Genomic DNA, 20,831 nt, shown 5'->3' with positions numbered 1-20,831 from the left:
CGAGCGCTGACACAACGCAGCGGCCGCGGCACACGCAGGCGCCCCGGGGCTGCCACCGGCCCTGCCGGGCTGCCAGAACAGGGGGTGAAGTCGCTGGTGCAGGCAGAGGTTGGCTCACCACCCCAAAAAAACGCTGGTGGCCAAAGGCCGGGTGCTGCCGTACCCCTGAAGCACAGGCAGGTGGCTGCAGGGCTCCTCTGGCAGGTCCTGAGGTGACAAACGAGACACTCTGTGCTCAGATCTCAGCCAAGGGGACAGCAAAGCCTCTGAAGCGCCGTGCTGGGGCTGTCCTTGGGGATGTTAACGTGGGCTGGGGCAGGGGAGCAGCCAGGCTGTTCCCAGGGCAGGCAGCAGGAGGGGGACAGCGTGAGTTGGGGGTGCAGAGACCCTTACCCTATTTATGGGGTTTTCTAGAGGCACAGTTCATGGACTGGGAAAAGGAGGCGGAAATTTCCCTCTGCCCTACAAAGCTCAAGGGCCTTCAGATCCCCGGGGACGCAGAGTGAGGCGGGAGGAGGAGGGAAACGTCCAGAGGAGGAGGGCAGAGCCGGCTGCCCCGGAGCGTGGGGAACAGCGCCGGGCATCCGCCTGCGGCTGGGGCTGGAGGGGAGGAGAGAGGGATGCGCGGAGGGGCGGAGGGATGCAGGGAGGGATGGAGGGCGGGATGGAGGGGCGGAGGGATGCACGGAGGGATGGAAGGAGGAGGGATGCAGACGGGAAGGACTGGGAGCGGTTGGGTGGCGGACAGCACCATCGCGTGGCACTTGACCGCACGGACAGCGACAGAGCAGGGGTGCAATGCCAGCCCTTGTCCCCCTGGACGGGGAATTACAGCCAGCACCCCCGTACCTCAGTTTCCTCCACCGCAGCACGCTGCATCGCGGTGCTTAGCTCCGGGAGGCCAGGGCATCACCCACCACACCCAGCCCCCCGCAGACCCACGGCCAGCTGTGGGCACAGCGGGCCCTCAGCCCCAGGTTACCTGCTCGCCTTGCTGCCAGCTCGGGACGCAGCCACCCTGCTCCTCCTGCGAGCCCCTGCTCCGCCTGCCCAGCAGCCGCGTCCTGCCAGCCCTGTCAGGGCTGTGACCGTGCTGGTGACACCAACAGAGCCCAAACCCCCTCCCCAGAGCATGTTATTGCCAAGAGAGCCCCTCAGGGCTGCCTGGTCCAGAGGGGACCCGCCACTGACCACAGTCGCCACCGCCAGCGGAGCCAGCGCCCGGGGCGGTGACGGGTGGCCGAGTCCCAGACCACGCTGGCCCCCTGCCCTGTCTGCTCCGAGGCTCCCTGGCACCTTGGGGACCGGACACACCTCTGGCAGGGCACAGCTGGGGGCTGGGGCTTTCCCTTTTTAGCTGCCCGGCTTGCAGGGACCGGCCACAGTGCAGGACAGCGGGCGGCACCCCTCCGCGGCCATGGAGCGGGCTCCAAACCTGGTAGGTGCCTCCCCGGCAGCTCAGGGCTTGCTCCTCGTTTTCCTTCCTCTTAACAGAATTATTTGCATGCTAGTTTACCTGGGGTTGTTTGCTTTGGAGGTGCCCGCTGTGGCCTGCCAGGGCCATCGCCCCCATGCCCAGCAGGGTGAGGATGCAGAGCCTGCGAGAGCAGAGCCACGCCAGCCCGGCCGGACTGTCCGGCACCGGCCGGGGAGAACAGCCCTGGCCGAGCCTCCCTGCCCCGGGGCACTGCACACCCACGGGCAGGGCGTGGGGCTGCCTGGGCCACTGCAGGGACGCGAATAGCAGCGAGCAGGACTACAGAAAGCAACTTTGTTCCCTGCTGGGCAGCCTGCCGGGTGGCAGCACACGGCTGCTCGGCCCGGCGAGGCCGGAGGGAGAAGGGAAGGAAAAAAGCATCTTTTCTCTCTCACCGTCCTCTGAGCACAGAGGGAGGGAGAGGAGGGTTTGGATAAAGATCTCATTCTTGACTGTCTCATCTCTGTAAGGCTCCTTTTAAACCAGAGGCTGCCCAGGTACAGCCTGAGCTGGGTCCCTCCCAGCACGCAGCTGCCTCAGGGTGGGCAGGGAGGGGACCGGGCACAGCTCGGGCAGCACAGGCAGGGGCACTTTGGGGGAAGCACAAATTGCCAGCTGCAAGCAGGGTGAGGGGCAGCCACACACATCAGCTCATCATGACCGTGTGCCCACCATCCCTGCAAACTGCCCTCAGGTGTTTCTCACCTGCCGGCCAGCATTGCCTTCGGCCACCTCAAAGTCAATGTGGTCCTGCCATCACCTGGCGACCCCTGGCACGAGGGACAGCTCCCCTTCCGTGCCAGTCCTGCAGCCCAAGCAGCCACTCACCATCCTCCTTCTTCCTCAGCTTCTCCTCTGCATCTTCACCTTCGCCATGGTCCTGGTTCCCGAAGCCAAGGACCAGAGCAAGGCAGCCAAGGGCAGGAGAAGGGGCCTGGCACGGCCACCAACAGCCCCCCCTGCCCTGGCCTGGGCCCCCGACGACCCCTACACCAGCATGGCCGAGTACGAGCACAGCATCCAGGACATGGTGCGCCAGCTGAGGAACGGCTCCGAGCCGGGGGACGCCAAGTGCCAGGTGAACCTGAGGCTCTGGAGGTCCAACCGCAGGAGCCTGTCCCCCTGGGCCTACAGGTGAGCGTGGGGCAGGGACCTCGGGGCCAGGCCAGGTGGCTGTGTGCCAGCACAGGGGCTCTGGTGGCTGTGTGTGCCAGCACAGGGGCTCTGGTGGCTGTGTGTGCCAGCACAGGGGCTCTGGTGGCTGTGTGTGCCAGCACAGGGGCTCTGGTGGCTGTGTGCCAGCACAGGGGCTCTGGTGGCTGTGTGTGCCAGCACAGGGGCTCTGGTGGCTGTGTGCCAGCACAGGGGCTCTGGTGGCTGTGTGTGCCAGCACAGGGGCTCTGGTGGCTGCTGGAGGCTGTGGCAGGATGCGACGCAGAACCCATTTCACCCCGGCCACCCACCCGCTGCCCCCACCACCACCTCCCCAGCCTTGCCCTGCTTTCCCTCTCCTCCAGGATAAACCACGACGCCACACGGATCCCAGCGGACATCCCCGAGGCCCGGTGCCTGTGCACTGGCTGCATCAACCCCTTCACCATGCAGGAGGACCGCACCATGGCCAGCATTCCCATCTACAGCCGGCTGCCCGTGCGCCGCCTGCTCTGCCCGGGCCCGGCCCACGCGGGGCACAGGCCCTCGGGCAAGAAGAAGTGCCACAAAAAGTACCAGATGGTGATGGAGACCATCGCTGTGGGCTGCACCTGCATCTTCTGAGGCTGCAAAGCTACGCCCTGCAGCTCCCCCGGTGCTGGGCATCTAACCAGCTTGCTCTTGCTTCCCCAGCTTGCCCAGCCCTTTGGGAGAGGCCACCTGGCTGGGCATCAGGGTGAGGGGAGGTCCCTGTGCAAGGGCTCCTCAAAATCCCCCTGCAGACTCTGTCAGGCTCAGCCCCAGCAGCCGCTCTGGGCACAGCCAGTGCAGAGGCAGCCCCTGGGAGTCACCCAGTGCCACACGGCGACTGCCCCAGCCTCCAGGGAGGAGCTCAGCTGTGACAGGCTGGGGGAGAGAAGGGAGCCAGCTGCCTGCCCGTGGTCCCTCTGGCTGGGCAGGATCAGGATCAGCATCAGCATCAGGATCAGCATCAGGATCAGGATCAGGACTCCTCCCTTCCCAAAGTCCCCACTTCCCTTTGTTCATTCCATCGCTGCAACAGCTCCGGCAACACCCAGCCCTGCCGTCCTTCCCATTCTTCCCAGTCCTCCCAGTCCTTCCCAGCCCTCCCACAAGTTCCTCAGTGCCAGGCTGGGCAGTCCAAGGAGCGGGGCGAGCTGCTGGTGCTTTGGGCAACTTCTGAGGTCTCAATAAAGCGCATTGCTGGCCCTGGTCTGAGCTGCCCCTGCCTTGGCCCCTCACGCTGCCCCTCTGTCCTGCTCAGCTTCTCCCACTGGGGCTCTTCTGCCCCCCAAACACAAGGCTGGACACCCCCAGAAGCACAGAGCACCGGGCAGGAGCTGTGAGAGCCCTCCCTGCATCCCTGGGGCACAGGAGCAGGGCTGGGCTCCAGGCATGGCAGAGGCCGTGGGATCTCCAGCCCTGTGAGGCTCCCAAGGGCAAAGCCAGGAAGGCAGGAGAGACTGGTGGGAGCTGGGAAGCTCGGGGGGGACCCGTCTGCTGCCAGTGCCAGCCTCATCCCTGGAAGCCCCCCAAGATCCCTCCCAAACACAGTGACCCTTTTTCAGGAGAAGGCACAGGCTCCTTTCCCAGCAGAGCCTGGGGTGAGGGAACAGGGAAACTGAGGCACACGGCACAGACACAACAACACTGGGCAGGATCTGTATTCCTGAAGGCCTTCAAGTCACCGGGACACAGCCTGTCCCTTGTCCCCCAGCACCCCCCGGCCTCCCCAGGGCAATAAATACTCCCCAGACTACCACACACCAAAGCTCCTGGGCCCACCACCCCTCACGGGCGTCACAGCTCCGTCTTCACCTTGTGCATCAAGTCCTTCTGGTCGATCTTCTCCAGGTCCTGATGCCAGCGGTTGTAGGCCAGCAGGGCCACGTTTTTGGCCGCCACCGCTATCATCTCCATGGAGCTGGCCACCCACTCCACGCCGCTGAGGTAGAAGAGGTTCTCGTGGAGCACGATGGGCGGCAGGGCCTTGGCGGCGTCGTAGCGCGGGTACGTCTGCCACTCCGTCACCTGCACCGAGTAGTAGGACCTGAAGAGGGTCTTCAGCTGGGGCTTGTCCAGCGGCTGCTGGGACAGGACGCGCCACACCGCGGCCTCCTGGGGCTGCTTGCGCCGGAACGCTGCCGAGATGTTGACGGGGCAGATGTTGTCCATGGCGTGGAAGAAGAGGTCGGGGGTGTCGGTGGTGAGGATGCTGGTGAAAGGGAACAGCTTGGGGTCGGGGAAGCCAAAGTAGGAGGAGTTGAGGTAGCCGTGCACCACGGAGGTGACGGAGGGCTGGAAGGCTCCGGGGAAGTCGGCGATGGGGGGGTCGAAGTTGTCGAAGGTGAAGTTGCTCCTGCTGGGATGCAGCGGAGTCGTCACCACCACCAGGTCGTAGAAAGCCGAGCCCTGGCCTTCGGTGCTCTCGTAGTGGACCTGGTACAGGGCTCTCCCCTCTGAAGAGACAAGGGACAGTCAGGAGCAGCCCTGAGGCCCAGGTCGTGCTGCCCTGTCCCTCTTTTTTCCAACCTGACCTCCATCCCCTGGTTTTCCAGCACGCACCAGTGCTGGACCACAGCACCTGATGGTTATGGATGAGTTTCGGATGCCTTAGGGTGGCAGAAAGGCTTCATTAAGACTCTGTGAAAATGTCTCCAGAGAGACCCAGCCTAGTGGGGGCAAAGAGGACTGGGGGAACACAGCCCACATCCCAGGCCCCAGATATTTTTCTGCTGTGGTGGAAGGGGGAATGAGCCTGCAACAAGGACGGTGCTACAGGAGAACCTGATGGACCTCAGGAGGGAGGGAGGGCAACCTCAGGGCTGAGCTTGGTGCCACAGGATCAAAGGGAGAAGGACAGACCCTCAGGCCCTCTCCCAAATGCCTCACCAGGACCAGGATGCCCTCCAGCCACAGCATTCCCATGCTGCCACCACCAACCTCCCACCCTGGTGCACGCAGAGCCACACCCGTGCCCAGGCTCACCCGAGCTGTGCAGGGAGATGCCCGTCACCCTGGCTGAGATGACATTGGCTTTGGTCAGCTTCAGCAGACCTGAACACACCAGCTTATTCCCTCCTTCCACCGCCCAGGTGCTGCCCTGGGCTCCCGCCAGCGACATGGCCCCTGCAGAGAGGAAGACGAGGGTGGCTCCACAGCCTGGCCGCAGAGGGGACACTGAGGAGCGTCACGCAGCGAGAGGAGGTGGCTTCACCTGCGAAGGCGGGCACCAGCACGGACTGGCCGTAGCTGGAGCGCAGGACGGCGGCGATGACGTCGTCCACGAAGCGCTGGGTGACACCCACCTCCAGCAGGGACTCGGCCACCGAGCGCTGGGTCATGTTCACAAAGGCCTCCCCCCCCAGAGAGCGCAGCAGCTCCTCCAGGCTGGAGAAGGCGTAGCCGTGTGCCTGGTACTTGTAGATCCTGGAGGGGACGGGAGCAGGGGGCACCCGGTGATGCCCTGGTGCCAGGGGAACCCCCCCCCGCCCAAGCCCACGGGCTCTCCTACCTCATGAACTTCTCCATCACCTCCTCCACCCACATCTGCAGGCGCAGGAAGCTGATGCCATAGTGCCACCAGAGGCGGAAGAGGTTGAGCAGGTACCAGTCGGTCTCCTCCAGGACGAAGTGCTCCCCGCTGAAGATGGCGCTTTTCCCGGCCACCTCGCGCCGGTGCTTGAGGCCTGCGGGAGCAGAGGGAGCACGTGGCTGCCCCTCCCTGGGGCTGGCTGGCTCCTGGGAAAGGCCAGCACTGGACAAGAGCATCCTTGCCCAGCAGGGGTACGGGCAAGGATGCTCTTGGAGGGACCCCAAGGCACGGGTTCCCGGCCACATCATGTTGGGGCGTCTCACGGAGCTGCTGCTGCCTACTGGGACAGACTGGCAGGAGTTTGGGAACAACCGCCCCCAACACTAATCCCACCAGGACCCCCTGATGGTGACCACCCCGTCCCCTTCTCTCTCCAGGGCACAACAGGAGAGACTGCAAGGGGATCACCTCATGCCTGGGGTGCCAAGGGCGACCGGCAGAAACCCTCCCCACTACCCCAAGCACAGAGCCCAAACCCCCCAGCTTAGCGAGGGAGGCCGTGCAAGCGCTGGGACGCCCAGTCTCACCCAGGATCTTGACGAAGTCCTGCATGTGGAGGCTGAGGGCGTGGATGGAGGCTCCCCGGCTCTCATACTGCTGCTTGTTGACGGTGACGGTGGCCAGCCGCCCGCCCACGCCCGCCGCCTCGTACACGTCCAGCTGCACCTGCGGCCCGAAGTGCTGCTGCAGGAAGTACGCGGCGGCCGAGCCCCCCAGCCCGGCGCCCACCACGGCTGCGGGCGAGAGCGGCGAGAGGCCGGGTCAGCAGCGCCCCGGGGGCGCGGGGGTCCCGCCGCTCCCCCGAGGCGCCAGCAGCAGGGTCGGGGATGCGCGGGGACGGGGACGCAGGGCGCGCAGCGGAGCGGAGCGGAGGGGTGCGGAACGCTCCGTGCCGGCCCCGGGCGGAGCAGGGAGGCGGCCCGGTGCCGCCGGCCCCGCCGCGGGCTCCCGGATGCCCACCCCGGCCCACGGCATCCCCGCGTACCGATGGAGCGCGGCGCGGCGCGGGCGGCGGGCGCGGCCGGGAGCGCGGCCAGGAGCGCGGCCAGGGCCGGCAGCAGCGGCAGCGGCGGCAGCGGCAGCGCGGCGGGCGGCGGGGCCATGGCGCGGAGAGCGGGGCCGGCAGCGCCCGCCCCGGCCCGCCCCTCCCGCAGGCTCGGCCCCCGCGCCCCCCGCGCCCGCCCCGCCCCGAGCCCGGCACGGCCCCGCGCACCGCAGGGCGGAGAGTGGCGCTGAGGGGACGCGGGGGATGCTGCCGCGCTGCCCACAGCCCCTGCGAGCATCCCCCTGGCCCTCCGCTCCTCACACGCGTCCCACGGCCAGGGCCCAGCCCGGTGCCGGCGCCGCGGTGCTGCCAGGGCACGTTTTCCGTGAGCTCCGGGTGATGCTCGCAGAGCTCGGGCTCCGGCGGAGCGGAGCAGGCTGGGTCCTGCCTGCCTCATTCATGCAGCAGCCGGGGCGTTTCGAGCTTTCGCTCGGACTTTTCTGCCCTGGGCAAAACAAGGTGCCTGACGGCGAGCGGTTTGTGCCAAGGGCATCCCACGGGAGCCCGCTGCTACTCGGATTACAAAGGATGGCAAGGGCTGAGCAAAAACTCTCGAACAGGTTGGACGTGTAATTACAGACCCAGAGCTCGCTCCAGCCCAGGGCTGGCTCCTTACCGAGGGACAGAAATTTGTTTGAGAATCCATCACTTTGTCTCCAGGAAACACAACACAAGCACAGGCCCCTTCCTTTCCCCAGCCAGGAGCCACTTCAGACTTTCTGCATGGGGAGCACGTACAGCCCCGAACCTCAAGGGTGAATATTTGGGTGGGCACAGATAAAAATTACCCGTGCTCAGCTCCCCCTCACAATGGGAAGGATCCCACCGGGATAGGGAGATGACGATCCCAAGCAGCTCAAAACACGGCACACAAATACCTTTGCAGCATGTCTCGGGTTTTTAACAAGCTCTTACTCAACCAGCCTGATTTCCCCAGGGCTGTGGGCGACAAGAAATCTGCTGTGCACACAGCAGGGCTCCCAGGCAGGTCAGCACTGCTCCCAGTCCTGCTTGCAGGAGTTCTGGATTTTTTATCATGCCATAAGCGAAATGCTCTGCCCCAAGCTCTGAGGCTTTTCTGCACGTGGTGGTTTGAGAACTCCCAACTCTCACTGTTGCTGCAGAGAAAAACCAGCAGAGCCAGAAATTGCCTAATGGCAGCAGCAGGATTTCCTGGGCTGAGGTGCATTTTAGCAGGATGAGGAAAAGCCCCTGTAATGGGCCATCACCCCTGCAGCACGGCTGGCTTTGCTGGCAGATCTTTAGCACGGAAATATTGATCTCACCCCCATAAAGGCTACTTGTAAATGGTCTTTTGCAAACGCTTTTTATTGCAGGGAGAAGCGCCCGGGGGCATCCAGAGCTCTGGGAGAACAAGGCCCACCCACACGGGTGCAAAGCAGGAACGGAGGCCCAGCTATTTTTGCAGAGAATGAAATCTGTTACAAACACACCCTCACAGAGAAAGCCTCGTCTTTTCTCCCTCAAATCCCCGAAATCACAGCCTGCCTGTGGGTACCACGGTGTGAAGGCACCCTGTAAATTAACCCACCCTTAACTGCAGTGCTGCAGCACAGCACACACGGGGGCAAACAGGCAGCAGAGCCAAAGATAAACCCAGAGATCCAGATTTCAGCTGTTGGCAGAGCTCTGTTGAACCAACCACCACCAGAAGCTGGCAGAAAACATTTCTCTGCACAGTCACGCAGGAACAGACACAGCAGAAGGTGTGGAAAGGCCTGGGCAGGTTATCAGTGCAGGAATCACTGACACCAACCCCGTGTGCGTGCGTTTCTAGGAGCCCTCCTAAGGCATCGTTAATAAAATGTTCAGCCAAATGCTGCTGCGGCCCTGTCACAGACAATGGGATCAGGAACAGCAAGAAAGCTTCCAATGTGCAGTCCCAGCCGGCTGGAGTTGGAATGAGCAGCAGTTTGAGGCAGGGGAAAAAGGCAAGAGAAGTCATTGCAATTCTTCTGTTTTATTAGCAAATGGACAGCATCCGAACATCTAAAGGAAATCAGACCTTTCCAACATCAACTCAAATGTTGTTGTCAATTTCTTGCACTGCTCCCACACATCTCTGTCTGTCATACAGCCAGAACCTTTGGGTAAACAAAGAGCACAGAAACACACAGAAATTACAATATATACACGTTTTCCCCCCACCTAAACGGCCTTAGATTTTTGGAGATTAGCAACGCTTTGTTCGTTTGACTCTGCAAATAATAACAAAACAATTTTAAAATAAAAAAATACTACAATATTCACATTATAAAACTTAAATACTTTTTTTGTTGTTAATTAAGGGACTGCTAGGAGCTATTGAGTGATCACAGCTCTTCCAACAGAAGCTCTGCTGCTGAAGCACTGGGAAGTTAAGGTTCACAAAGCAACATCCATTTCATTCTGCACTGCTCCTGGTCAGAGCTCAGATCTTGCCATGCTCATGACAGTGCCACTGGAGACTTGTCCAGGTGTGGAAATGACCAAAAGGTACATGACACTTCCTCTCCTCTGCTATTCCTGCCCTGTTCGTGTATTTCTGTGGTTTTTTGATCAGTTACTGGATCAAGTGACTGCAGAGGAGCAGCTCATGGGTCAGTCCCCTCCCTGCAGGAGTTACAGAAACAGGGCAGAAAAGGCAGCAAGAACCAAGCAGAAATTCAACCCACCCATCCACAGTCTCATCCAGGACAAAAAAACAAAACATCATTAAGTGTGCTTGAAAGGCAAGAGAATCAAATTTTACCTGGGAAATCTGGATTCTGTGATGGAATCCAGGTTTGGTTATTTCATTTTCACTTCACCTTTCAAAGGAAGCAGAAACTGGGGCAAACAACAGCGACAGGATTTATCTCTTTGGTAACATCTGTGAAAGTCTCTCAGCACTGCCTCCATTTCACAGAAATCATAAAACCTGACAGGATCCTGTAGAAGTTTTGTAGGTTTCACTGGGAAGAGAACTTGCCCCAAATTAAACAGAGCCTCTGTGAGGGTGGGAAAGACTGCACTGGGTCCCTCAGAGTCCTGCTGCAGCCACACTGCAGTGCCTCAGTGAGAGCAGACCCCAGACAGACAAGCTGATAAATCATCTCAGTACAGACAGAAGGTCTGAGTGCATTTTAGGGTATTTCCTTAAGGCAGAAGTGGGTGAATACTGGCTCAGGAGACAGGCAGAGTTGGCAAACCCAAGTTGGACTGAATGACTGTAACTTTTTTCTCACAGTCCAGTGGCTCCACGGGTGAGTTTAAAGAGGATTTGGATCCCATCACTCCTGGTCACACCCAGCTGCAGCCTCTCTGTGACAGAAAACTGTCTGTAGTGTAAAATGTCAGTGCTTCTGTTTGGCTCATTACAACTAAAGTCTCACTTTCAAAGTTGGCTTCCAGCTCTCCCCTCACACTGCAAGACTCAGCTGATACAGCAGGGGCTGAAGAGGCAGCAGAGACCCCACTGTTCCCTCCAGCTGAGGACGTGGGTTCCTCTCTTTTGAGGAAGAACAGGCAGATTTGTAGTGCCACATTTCATATTTTACCCGTTTTTCTCTGGTGAAACAGCATATCCTGGTGACCTGCTCAGCACAACAATGAATAGGAAGTCCTGTTTATCTCTGAAACTTCCAAAACCGTGGTAATAATACACTGAACAACAGGTTTGGCCATGAGCTAAAGCTGCCAGAAGTGCTGTTTCAGGGCTGAAATCTCCAGTACCTCGCTCAGAACCTACTGCACAGAGGCAGAAACCCACACTCCAAAAAGGATCCACTACAGACTCACACCACAGCTGCCACTAAAAGGTTGCATGGAGCAGGTTAGAAATGTGCAGATTCCTTAAATTTCTGGGATGCCAACCCACTAAGAGCACACAGTCTCCCCAGGTGAAAGACTGTCAGTATTAAAGGCTGCGACAATCTTGAAGTCCACCACAAAAGGGTTTTTCAGCTAAAGCCTCCAAAGGAATGGGAGAAGAATAAATTTTCTTCCAAACCAGGGATGGCATCCACTCTAAGTAAAGCATTTTTGGGAGTGCATTTGTCAGGTTATGGAACCAACTCCAGAAAGTAAAAAAGAAAGAATGAACAAATCAGTAAGAAACAAGATGAAAACCAACCATTCCTGATTTGGTGGCTTAACTGTTCTTCTGTCATTTGACTGCTTGCTGCTCTGCAAAGGGTTAAATTCTGATCCTCCTCAGTGACTGCATCCTTTCAGCTGAGATAAATGAACTCCCAGGCCATAGGGCCAGTGGGAAATACATATGTGCTGTGACAACAACATGCCTCCAACCAGGAGGACAGCTCGAGGTCAGCTTTCACTTCCTCAGCCTTCTGCTTCTCTTGCTTTCTTGTCACTGCTGCTAAAATTGGTTCAAGGGCACTTGAGGCTTTGGAGCAGAGAAGATTTTTCTCCTTGTGTCAAAACCCAAAAGGTTTCATATTTACTAGGATCACTGGAAGTAGAATCAGAATGTGGACTGGAAGTTGGTGCAATCTGAGGATCTCTGCCGGAGAGCTGAGAAAATAGAACAGTCCAGATTTCCTGCTTAAGGGCACAGCTCCATTTTGCCAGCAGCTGCAACAAAGAGCACATAGTTTATCATGCTTGAAAGCTGCACAAATACCCACCAGGGAAGAGAAATTACTCTCCTCTAAAACATACATTTGGGTTGGAGATTAAGAGATGTGAGGACAGTTTTCTGGCTCCACCACAAATCACCGTTCCCTCTTTTACCTTTGGGAACAGAGTCAAGCTGGAATTTTACCTGGAGAAGGAATATTAACATTAGTCTGACCTAACAACTGAATTCTTTTTAAACCCTCATCTCTATTCAACTCTAGTACGACAGAGATTCCATGAATTCCAGATTCTTTTCCTGAAGCAACAAGAAAAAGCTGCCCCTAAGTGTTATTTCGAGTGATCATCTTCATCCCATCTGAGGGCTCTGGGGACAAGGGAAGACATCAAATCCAGGTGATAATAATATTCATCCTTCTGGACTTCTCCCAGTGCTTTGCACATGAAAAGCCTCACCACATCCCTGTGAGGTAGGTCAGTATTATTACAGTCCCTTAATACAGCTGTGGAAAGTGAGGCAGAGAAGTTCCTTTCCTGGAGGCCACTGCAGTGGCCTCCTGAGTGTTCCATCACTCAGAATGGAACAGGGAGACAAGAAGAGAATTTCCCTTTGTCTCCGTATCTCCCCTCTTCCCCATACAAACCACGGAGACACAAGCAGAGAAAGAGGCTGCAGTGCCCCAAATGTCTGACAAACAGCAGGACTCCAGGGACTCCAAGGAGGACCACTGAACACACGAGTACCTCAGAACGAACGGCGACACCGCCGCGCGCGCGCGCGACCCCGAAGCCGTCGCACGACACAAAGCCAGCTCAATAAATAAGTAAATACACGCAGCTGTGACCGTCCCCAGCTCAGCAAGGTCCCAGGTGGAGCAGCTGAAGCCACGTCACTCCTGTGCCTCCACGGCCACGCCGACCAGCGCGTGCCTGATGGTGCGGCCGTGCAGTTTGTAGCCGTCCTGCGTGACCAGCGCCACCGTGCCCGGCTGCATGCCCTCGGCTGGCACGTGGCAGATGATCTCGTGGTCGTAGGGGTCGTACCTGCCCCCGACAGGGTTCATCTTCTGCAGGCCGTGCTTGGCGAAGACGCTCTGCAGCTTGGCCTCGATGAGAGAGAGGCCCTCGTAGATCTTCTTCAGGGTGGGGTTGGGATCGCTGGGCTCCTCCGCGTGGCCCGCGGCGCTCTCGGCTGTCTTCTCCAGGATGTCTGCCACCTCCACCAGGTCCCTGCAGAAACTCTGGATCCCTGCAGGAAGGACATGAAGGACAGCTTACAGAACATCCAGAGCTCCAGTAGCAAGGACGGACAAAGTCACAGTGGTTTGAAGGCACCTTTAAAGCTGCTCATTGATTTGAAGTTAATTTAGCAAGACCAGGAAGTGTCTTGTGATTGCTGGAACCAAAGCTTCAGCATTAAGAGTCATCTAAAGACTCCCCAAACCAAGGTATATGCAGGAAATGCACATCCATACCGTGACCATATATATATTTGGTGTTCCTGACAAAGCAGAGCATTAATGTCTCACTCCAAATGGTTTTTTGCAACTCAGATTTGTCATTTAGGACTCTGCTCCACACCCCCTGCTCCAGTCCCACTGACATAATTTTGTCACACAAGTGCCCATTCCACAGGGAACACACACAATGGGGGGAAGCAAAAACAATGCATGGCTATTCAGAAGTACAAAATCCCCAATTTATTCATAGCTTAAAACCATTGTGGAAGGACTGGACCAAAATGGTCCTTGGGTTGGTCATGAAAAGCCAGACAGGTTTTGTCATTAGAAAATAATGACAAAAGGGTTAGACTGGCTGCATTTCCAGCAGTGGTTTCTTGCACAGTGCAGAAATTCCAGGAAAAGCAGCCTCCCTCAGTTACATAAATGTCTTAACTCCCTGACTGGAATGACACATTAGGGAAACAGAGAAAATGAGGCAATAGTCAGGTGCTGTCTGCAGCTGTACACGTGAACAAAGGGAGAGGAAGGAGATGCAGCAAAGGAGCAGACAGAAGCCCAGCAATTACCACTCCATGGAATCAGAGTCATTTAGGCTGCTCAAGACCTTTAAGATCGAGTCAGCACTGCCAAGGCCACCACTAAACCGTGCCACAGTCTTTTCAACACCTCCAGGGATGGTGTCCCCAGCTCTTCCCTGGGTAGACTGTGCCAGTGCTTGGCAACACTCTCAGTGAAGAAATTTCTCCTAAAACCTAATCTAAACCTCCCCTGGCACAACTTGAGGCTACTTCCTCTTGTCTTCCCTCTCATCAATTGGGAAAAGAGACTAACCCCACCCTGCTATGAGCTCCTTTCAGATTTTCCTCTTATCTACAGATTTCCAAGTCTCACTCTGTGAACAATTTCTAATGAAGAACTTGTTTTTTCTTCATGCTACTTATCAAATCCCAAGAGCTCAAAAAACCCTCTCAAAATCAATCATCCTGTTGTTGATTATCTCCAAACTCAGCAGCCATTTTATAGCACCATGGGTGGAAAGTAAGAAAATACAGCAGCTCTAATTTCAAGGCTGCTAGAATTAGCTGACAATAAACCTCTTGAGATCCATGCATTATAGAGAAAAACAGTTTTTCATTCTCAGAGATGGTTCTGGCACAGTGCAATGCCTGAACAGCACTTTCTTCCCCCTTCACCTGCTTCTGCTGCCAAAGCTACAAATCCAGCTCGTTTCACTGATGCTAAAATATTTCTTTTAGAGGTTTTAAACATCTAATCTAGAGACTGACAACTACTGCCCCAGGCTGCATCTACCTCCAATGGAATGAAGCAGGCTGTTAATATAGTAAAGGAGATCACAACCTGATGCCACAGCCAAGTATAAAATACACCCTGCCAGAGCCCATCCTCAGCACACAGCAGAGCCTGCATTCTCAACCAAGTCAGCAGGACTAAACTCAGCTGCACTGGGACTATTTAAAAAAAAAAATAGTCACAATTCTGTGATTCTGTGAGTAAACCTGATAGGACAGGTCACAGCTGGACACAGAGAAAAAATAGTGATTAAGCCAAGACATCAAGAGTCCAGGCCAAACATCACAGCAGGCTTTGAAATAAACGAGGGAGGGCAGGACAGGGGGACAGAGAAGCTGCTGATCAGCATTTTCTGCTCAGGCAAGGCAGGCCAGTGCAGTAAACACAGCTCTTCTGCTTACCAAAGAGTTTGGCATCTTCCACAAACTTCTGTGTTCTCCTCCGGACGTTCTCGGAATCTGCCAAAGCTTTCCGGTATCGCTCCTGTAACCACAGAGGGGACACATCAAACCAGCAGGGAAAACCCCTCTCCTGACACTGCAAACACCTCAGAAATGCTTTAAAAAAGAGAAGGCTGTGCTGGGCTCCTGCATTTCCATACAAAGACAATTCGTTCTACTGATTAACCAGAAACTGCAAATTCCTCAGAAGACCCAAGGAAGGCCAAAAATATCCTGGGCACTGAATGGCTGAATTCAGCTGAACAGCCACTGCCAGGCTGCTGCTGAGCTCCTCCTCACTCCAGCAGGCAGCTCTGTGACAGCTGATTTCTCACTCAGTGCAGGATTCTCGGGGTGATTATCTCCAGAACAGCCCAGTGCTGTGGTATTTAATCCCCCCCGCCCCCAGTCACATGTGTTGTTCAATATAGAACCTGATTTCCATCACACACAGGCACTTAAAAGGGCTTCCCTTCTTGGATAATCTGGATCCAGTGTGACATGAAGCTGTTAAGGAGTGCCCAAAAAAGGGACATGGGGATGGGGAAAGGTCTGGAGGAGCAGCTGAGGGCACTGGGGTTGTGCAGCTGGACGAGGCTGAGGGGAGACCCCTTGGGGTCTGCAGCTCCTCCCGAGGGGCAGCTCCAATCTCTGCTCCTGGGACAGGACCCAGGGAGGGCTGGAGCTGTGCCAGGGGAATTTGGGATGGAGCTCAGGGAAAGGTTCTTCCCCCTGAGGGTGCTGGCACTGCCCAGGCTCTCCAGGGAATGGGCACAACCCCGAGGCTGCCAGAGCTCCAGGAGGGTTTGGACAGCGCTCCAGGGATACCCAGGGTGGGATTTTGGGGGGGTCTGTGCATGGCCAGGATCTGGCCTGGATGATCCTGTGAGAATTCAGGATATTCCATGATTCTATGCCAACATGTGATGCTAATCAGCACGAAGCTACTGCCACAAGGCTGTGAAAGAAGTGAGCAGCTCCAGCACACAGCTTTTCCTGCCAGGATCACACCATCAGTGCCCTTCTGCTGGCACTGCTGCCAGATGGTGTTTTGGGGAAGGCAGGGTGGAATTTCACCCTCTCACACTCAGGGCACAGCTGCTCTGGAGCTCTGTGTGTCTGTCACAGCATTTAGGGAAAAATCCAGGGTTGAAAACCAGACCAAGCCAAGGGGACTGAAGCAAAGGCATCCAGCACACTCACAGTTAAATCTCGGACTTGCTCTTCCAATTTGATGGCTTTGTGCTCCAAGGCACAGTCAGAGAGGGGGTGCTTGGGCTCCTCACTGGGGTCCTCTGGGCCACACTCATCTCCTGTACTTCTCTGCTGAGCTGCAGTGCTGAAAGCACAGGGGCACCCTCTGAAATACAAACTAGGGACAAAGAAACAAATTGAGTAACTTCAGGGTCAACGAGAATTCAAGGTTAGTGTCACTATTAAAAGCACACTCTCTTAAAAGAGGTACACAGGATTCTAGACACGATTTTATTTCTTCTGAGAAAACACAGACAATCAGCAACGAAACACAAAGAGGTGTTGTTAAATTCTTTTATTTTAGACTAGCATGGCACACAGAGCCTTTACTCCACTTCTGTGGCATACCTTGGAAAGAGTCAAATTTTCACAGAAACAGAATAAATGAGGTTGGAAAACACTGTCAAGACCATCAAGTCCAACCTGTACCAAATCCCCACCTTGTCACCAGCTCAGAGCCTCGAGTGCCACATCCAGTCATTCCCTGGACACTTCCACCACCTCCCTGGTCTTTTCCAACATAATTAATTCTGTGATTCCCCTGATAGTGTTTCACTCTCCCTCCTACTACACTTGCTTTTACAAACCAACCTAGACAGGGCTCATTCCTGTCAGCATGAGCCTCAGCTGCACCTCCCTCTCACACCTCACACCAGGAAGAATCTGCAGAACAAAACAGAATTTACTCCCAAACCAGCTCCCTCCAGGAAACGTTTCAGTACACACCTAACAAGGAAGGGTGTATTCTCCTTTTTTGGGAACACCTGGGCTCTTCCTCTGAGCAAAGCTTTCAACACCCCCATCATGCAATGTTTTATATCCCCTCTATGCAACATTTTCCATACATTAAGGGCACATCTAGCCCGTGAAAGGCAGCACAGCCCAGAAATCCCAATGCTGGCACCAGCTCCACTCCCTGTGCTTTTACAGAACAATTCCACTCTGCACAGAGACGTTAATTTAGACCCCAGAATCGATCCAGCTGAGTTCACATTACCAGGCCTGCACCATTAAGCATTCTTCCTCTTCAGCAAGGCTGCATTGCTCAGGTTCAATGTCACACAAGTGCACAGAATTTGTTCTGGGGTCTATCATGAAGCCTCAGCGCTGTTCAGCCTTTTGTGCTGTTTTGCCCCTTTTATTCCAGTACTGGAGCTGAGCAGAATTCAGTCTCAAGGAGTTAAACCAGCTGAAAAATAACCCTATAAAACAAGAGGACTTTTTTCTCAGTGTCCCTGAATAGGTCTGCTGACAGATCAGATCAGTGCAAGTGCCAGTACCAAAAGGAAGCCAAATATGTGAGATGTGGGGCAGGGAGGAGGTGTCCCTGAGGGTTTAGACTGGCTCAATCCTCAAAGCCCAGCTCAAGAGATCTGTATCTGCCCAAAGACCACCAGGCATCTCCTCCCACCCCTATTTAACAGCCCAGATGTTTCCCCATTTAAATCCTTAATAGCAGGGTGCTAAATGTCCCACAGCACTAATGACAAACTTCCTCTCCCCACCTGAGGACATTTGCATGTGCAGTTTTTATTAAGTGGGTATTTAAAACATGGTCTGTACGTCAAACCATTCCTTTTCAACAAATTATGTACCAAATACAAACCTCAAAGTGCTTTCTCTACTTACATTTGCTCTAGAGTAGGATGTTCCTCAGACTAATCTTTAAAGAACTGTCTGGGTTCCAGGAATGCCAACACAGGAAAAAAAAAAAACACCCACAATTCATCCCTGTCTGCTGTTCGGGGCACAAGACCTCCTCTTGAATGATTTTTAAGATTCATGTTACGTTCATTTTATTGACTGATTAACAGCACTTTATCAAAGTTAGAGAAAGTAGATTAAACTAGGGGGGAGGACAGAGCAGGACTCCTTCATCAAGCCTTCAAAAATCAATCTGAGGCTTTTTTGCACGTAAAAACGTCCATGGGAAGCACCAGCTACAAGCTTCATCCTTTATCATCTCACATTTCATTTCAAAGAGCTGCAGGGATGGAAATCAGCCGTGCTACAGATGAACCAAACAACCTGAAACGCAGCTGAGAAATCTCGCTGGGCCCCTCCGAGGTGAAACTCCTGTGTTTTAAAAATAGGCTGTGCAGCTCGGTTAACTCCTCGGCACCCAAGATGCCACAGCTGGAGAGGTTTTTGTCTCTGCCGGTGGTTACTGGCAGGGATGGGTGTGTTTTGCGTGGGAGAGGGGCATGGAGGAGCCGGTCCCAGCTGCCTACGTGGAGCAGGGAGCTGCCTGCATGGACTCCTCTCTGCAGCCTCTGAACCCAAATCCCAAATCCCAGAGTGCTCCCCCCTGCAGGGACATGCCCTGGCAGCCACACGCTGCCTGGAGAAGTTATGGCCAAGAAATCCCAGCCTGACTCCAAAGGGAATTCTTCCGGTCTGTTACACGGGGTTGAAAATGCCACTCAATTTACTCCTTGCTGCAGGATGAAAGGAATTCTCCCCAACAAGTGGCAGGAGCTATTTACAGGCCGTCCACTGACCAAGCTCCATCTTCTAAAGGCTGGTTTGATCACAGCTACCCTAAAAATAGGCACGGATCCCACGGGAGGAAGCTGACACATCCTGAAGTGACAGACACGTGGAAGTCGCGGGGCGTGTGAAGGAGGTTACACAAGACGGTGTTACAGAAAGATTTACAAAGCGATGTCACAGAAAGCCAAAGAGATTAAAAAAAAAAAAAAAAAAAGCAGAGAAGTTGATTGCGGCCATATGGCTTAAGCCAACTGTCCTTCAAGATTAATATTTCAGTGATGAGAGAGGGTTTCTGGTCAGAGCTACAATGGCATCACCCCTTTCTGGAGCACCCGACCATTCCAAAGTGACAATCAGCGCTCTCTAACGCAAGGGTCCTTCCCCACCCTCCCGGAACACTCCTTCCTCCTCCCAAATCAGCATGACAAAGCTCTCGAGTGCTGAGGCACACAGAAACATCTGCACTGGTTTCAGCTCTGATGAGCCTCATTTGGAGGGAAATCTAATTACTCGCAATTCCTTCGCGCTGTTTCATCAGGGAGTGACTCCGGAGATAATGCAGAGCAAGGAGGGGATCGTCCCGCTCTGGGGTGGCCTCACCTCGAGAACTGGGGCACTTTTGGGTGCCAGGATGTAAAAAAGACCTAAAGCTCTTAGAGAATGTCCAAAGGAGGGACACGAAGACGGTGAAACACTCACTGCACATTTTGCAGGGGGACAAAGCAGTTTTCACCCACGTAAGAGGGAGAATTTCCTGACATGCATCTACATTTAATCCCAAACACAGCTGCATCTACCATGTGCTGCAGATTTCTTATATTACATTTAAACAGTCTTTTAGTGGTGTTTCTCTTCTAGACAAAAAACAAAAAAAAATACTAACAGGCATTTTGGCTTTTTTTCTTTTCACCTGCCCACACTTCACTCAAATAACCAAAGCACCTTTATGGATTCCTCTTTTCTGAGCCATATTCCATGATGTAAAAAACAAGCATCAGTGGACACAGTTCCTGTGTCTAAATATTGACACAATTAAATGGATTCTCTTCCCGCCACCACCCAAAACACACTGATAGCACACGTGCTGCCTCACCACCAGAAACAAAAACTGAGGAGCACATTAAACCTGAATAATTAATGAATAAATGGTTCAGCCGGGCGACACACAGAGGCAGGAAACCACCTCCCAACGTGACTTACCGAGCGCGGAAACGCTTTGCCTTAAAAATGAACATTAATTTCCCAAAAAAAAAAAAAAGAAAAATCACTATTCCGGGAAAAGAGCTTGGTTACGGGGGGTTATTTCTGCTCCAGGGTATTCTGAGGAGCGCGGAACGGCAGCGTGGCGTTTCGGGGGTGAGATGGGGAGCGGCGGGGGTGATGGAGACCGGCGGGGTCCGGCTGTGGGTTCGGGTCGGGGTCCAGATCCGGGCCGGGATCGTGGTTGGGGTCTGGCTCCGGGTGTGGATCCGCCGCCGTTCCCGCCCCCGGCGCGGCGCCCTCCCGGGCCCGGCCCCGCGGCGCTGCCACGTCCGTCCCCGACACCCCGCGGCTCCGGGCCACCCCTGTCCCCCCGGCCCGGCCCGGTCGCAGCCCGCCCCCACGTACCTGCCTGTGCCGGCCTTGCCGGCCGCGGGCAGCAGGGCCCCGAGGCGCCGCAGGGAGCGGGCGGCCATGGCCCCTCACGGACCGGGCGGAGCAGGCGGCGGCGATGCGCCCGCGTCACCGCGGAACTACAGCTCCCACACGGCCCCGCGAGCGCCGGGCGGGGCCGGCCTGAGGGGCTGCGGGCGTGAGGGCGAGGCGGGCATGGGGGAAGGAAGGGCGGGAGGAGCGTGCTCCGACCGCCGCCGCCGCACAGCCCGGGACTCGGCTGCGGGCACAAGGGGCCGGGACCCGGGGTATGGCTTTGGCTGTGCCCCGAGAATGGGATCTGGCACCGGGGTTGGGATCCGGACAGAGCTCCGGCGTGCCAAGGAGCAGACGTGGGCACGCAGCGCCC

The 20,831-nt window shown here is 55.8% G+C and overlaps 3 protein-coding genes across 3 annotated transcripts; 1 reads left to right on the top strand and 2 right to left on the bottom strand.

Annotated features, from left to right (window-relative positions):
* Positions 1-1,417: 1,417 nt before the first annotated feature.
* IL17B (interleukin 17B) lies at positions 1,418-3,253 on the top strand. The gene is made up of 3 exons (XM_053956824.1): positions 1,418-1,438; positions 2,325-2,611; positions 2,995-3,253. The coding sequence occupies exons 1-3, from the start codon at positions 1,418-1,420 to the stop codon at positions 3,251-3,253; spliced, it is 567 nt and encodes a 188-aa protein (XP_053812799.1).
* Positions 3,254-4,308: 1,055 nt separating this feature from the next.
* Positions 4,309-7,348, bottom strand: PCYOX1L (prenylcysteine oxidase 1 like). The gene is made up of 6 exons (XM_053956677.1): positions 7,231-7,348; positions 6,773-6,979; positions 6,165-6,339; positions 5,868-6,079; positions 5,639-5,779; positions 4,309-5,109 (listed from the first exon to the last, which is right to left on the bottom strand). The coding sequence occupies exons 1-6, from the start codon at positions 7,346-7,348 to the stop codon at positions 4,451-4,453; spliced, it is 1,512 nt and encodes a 503-aa protein (XP_053812652.1). The 3' UTR covers positions 4,309-4,450.
* Positions 7,349-9,252: 1,904 nt separating this feature from the next.
* GRPEL2 (GrpE like 2, mitochondrial) lies at positions 9,253-20,525 on the bottom strand. The gene is made up of 4 exons (XM_053956863.1): positions 20,438-20,525; positions 16,286-16,454; positions 15,044-15,125; positions 9,253-13,117 (listed from the first exon to the last, which is right to left on the bottom strand). The coding sequence occupies exons 1-4, from the start codon at positions 20,503-20,505 to the stop codon at positions 12,759-12,761; spliced, it is 678 nt and encodes a 225-aa protein (XP_053812838.1). The 5' UTR covers positions 20,506-20,525; the 3' UTR covers positions 9,253-12,758.
* Between the last annotated feature and the right edge of the window lie 306 nt (positions 20,526-20,831).

This window comes from Vidua chalybeata, chromosome 15 (genome assembly GCF_026979565.1).
Source record: "Vidua chalybeata isolate OUT-0048 chromosome 15, bVidCha1 merged haplotype, whole genome shotgun sequence".
NCBI lineage: Eukaryota > Metazoa > Chordata > Aves > Passeriformes > Viduidae > Vidua > Vidua chalybeata.
The sequence above is the reverse complement of the archived record's forward strand: the minus strand, read 5'-3'. Positions and strand labels throughout refer to the sequence as shown.

What these genes read in the sequence shown, in the direction of transcription:
- GRPEL2 (XM_053956863.1), bottom strand. Translation starts at nt 20,505, where the DNA reads ATGGCCGCCCGCTCCCTGCGGCGCCTCGGGGCCCTGCTGCCCGCGGCC. An exon ending in AGCAAGTCCGAGATTTAACT is followed by an intron (nt 15,126 to 16,285) that starts GTGAGTGTGCTG and finishes CTGTGGTTACAG; the next exon opens with GAGCGATACCGGAAAGCTTT. An exon ending in GGAAGATGCCAAACTCTTTG is followed by an intron (nt 13,118 to 15,043) that starts GTAAGCAGAAGA and finishes TCCTTCCTGCAG; the next exon opens with GGATCCAGAGTTTCTGCAGG.
- IL17B (XM_053956824.1), top strand. Translation starts at nt 1,418, where the DNA reads ATGGAGCGGGCTCCAAACCTG. An exon ending in TGGAGCGGGCTCCAAACCTG is followed by an intron (nt 1,439 to 2,324) that starts GTAGGTGCCTCC and finishes CTTCTTCCTCAG; the next exon opens with CTTCTCCTCTGCATCTTCAC. An exon ending in CTGTCCCCCTGGGCCTACAG is followed by an intron (nt 2,612 to 2,994) that starts GTGAGCGTGGGG and finishes CCTCTCCTCCAG; the next exon opens with GATAAACCACGACGCCACAC.
- PCYOX1L (XM_053956677.1), bottom strand. Translation starts at nt 7,348, where the DNA reads ATGGCCCCGCCGCCCGCCGCGCTGCCGCTGCCGCCGCTGCCGCTGCTG. An exon ending in GTGATGGAGAAGTTCATGAG is followed by an intron (nt 6,080 to 6,164) that starts GTAGGAGAGCCC and finishes CGTCCCCTCCAG; the next exon opens with GATCTACAAGTACCAGGCAC. An exon ending in CATCTCCCTGCACAGCTCGG is followed by an intron (nt 5,110 to 5,638) that starts GTGAGCCTGGGC and finishes TTGTCTCTTCAG; the next exon opens with AGGGGAGAGCCCTGTACCAG.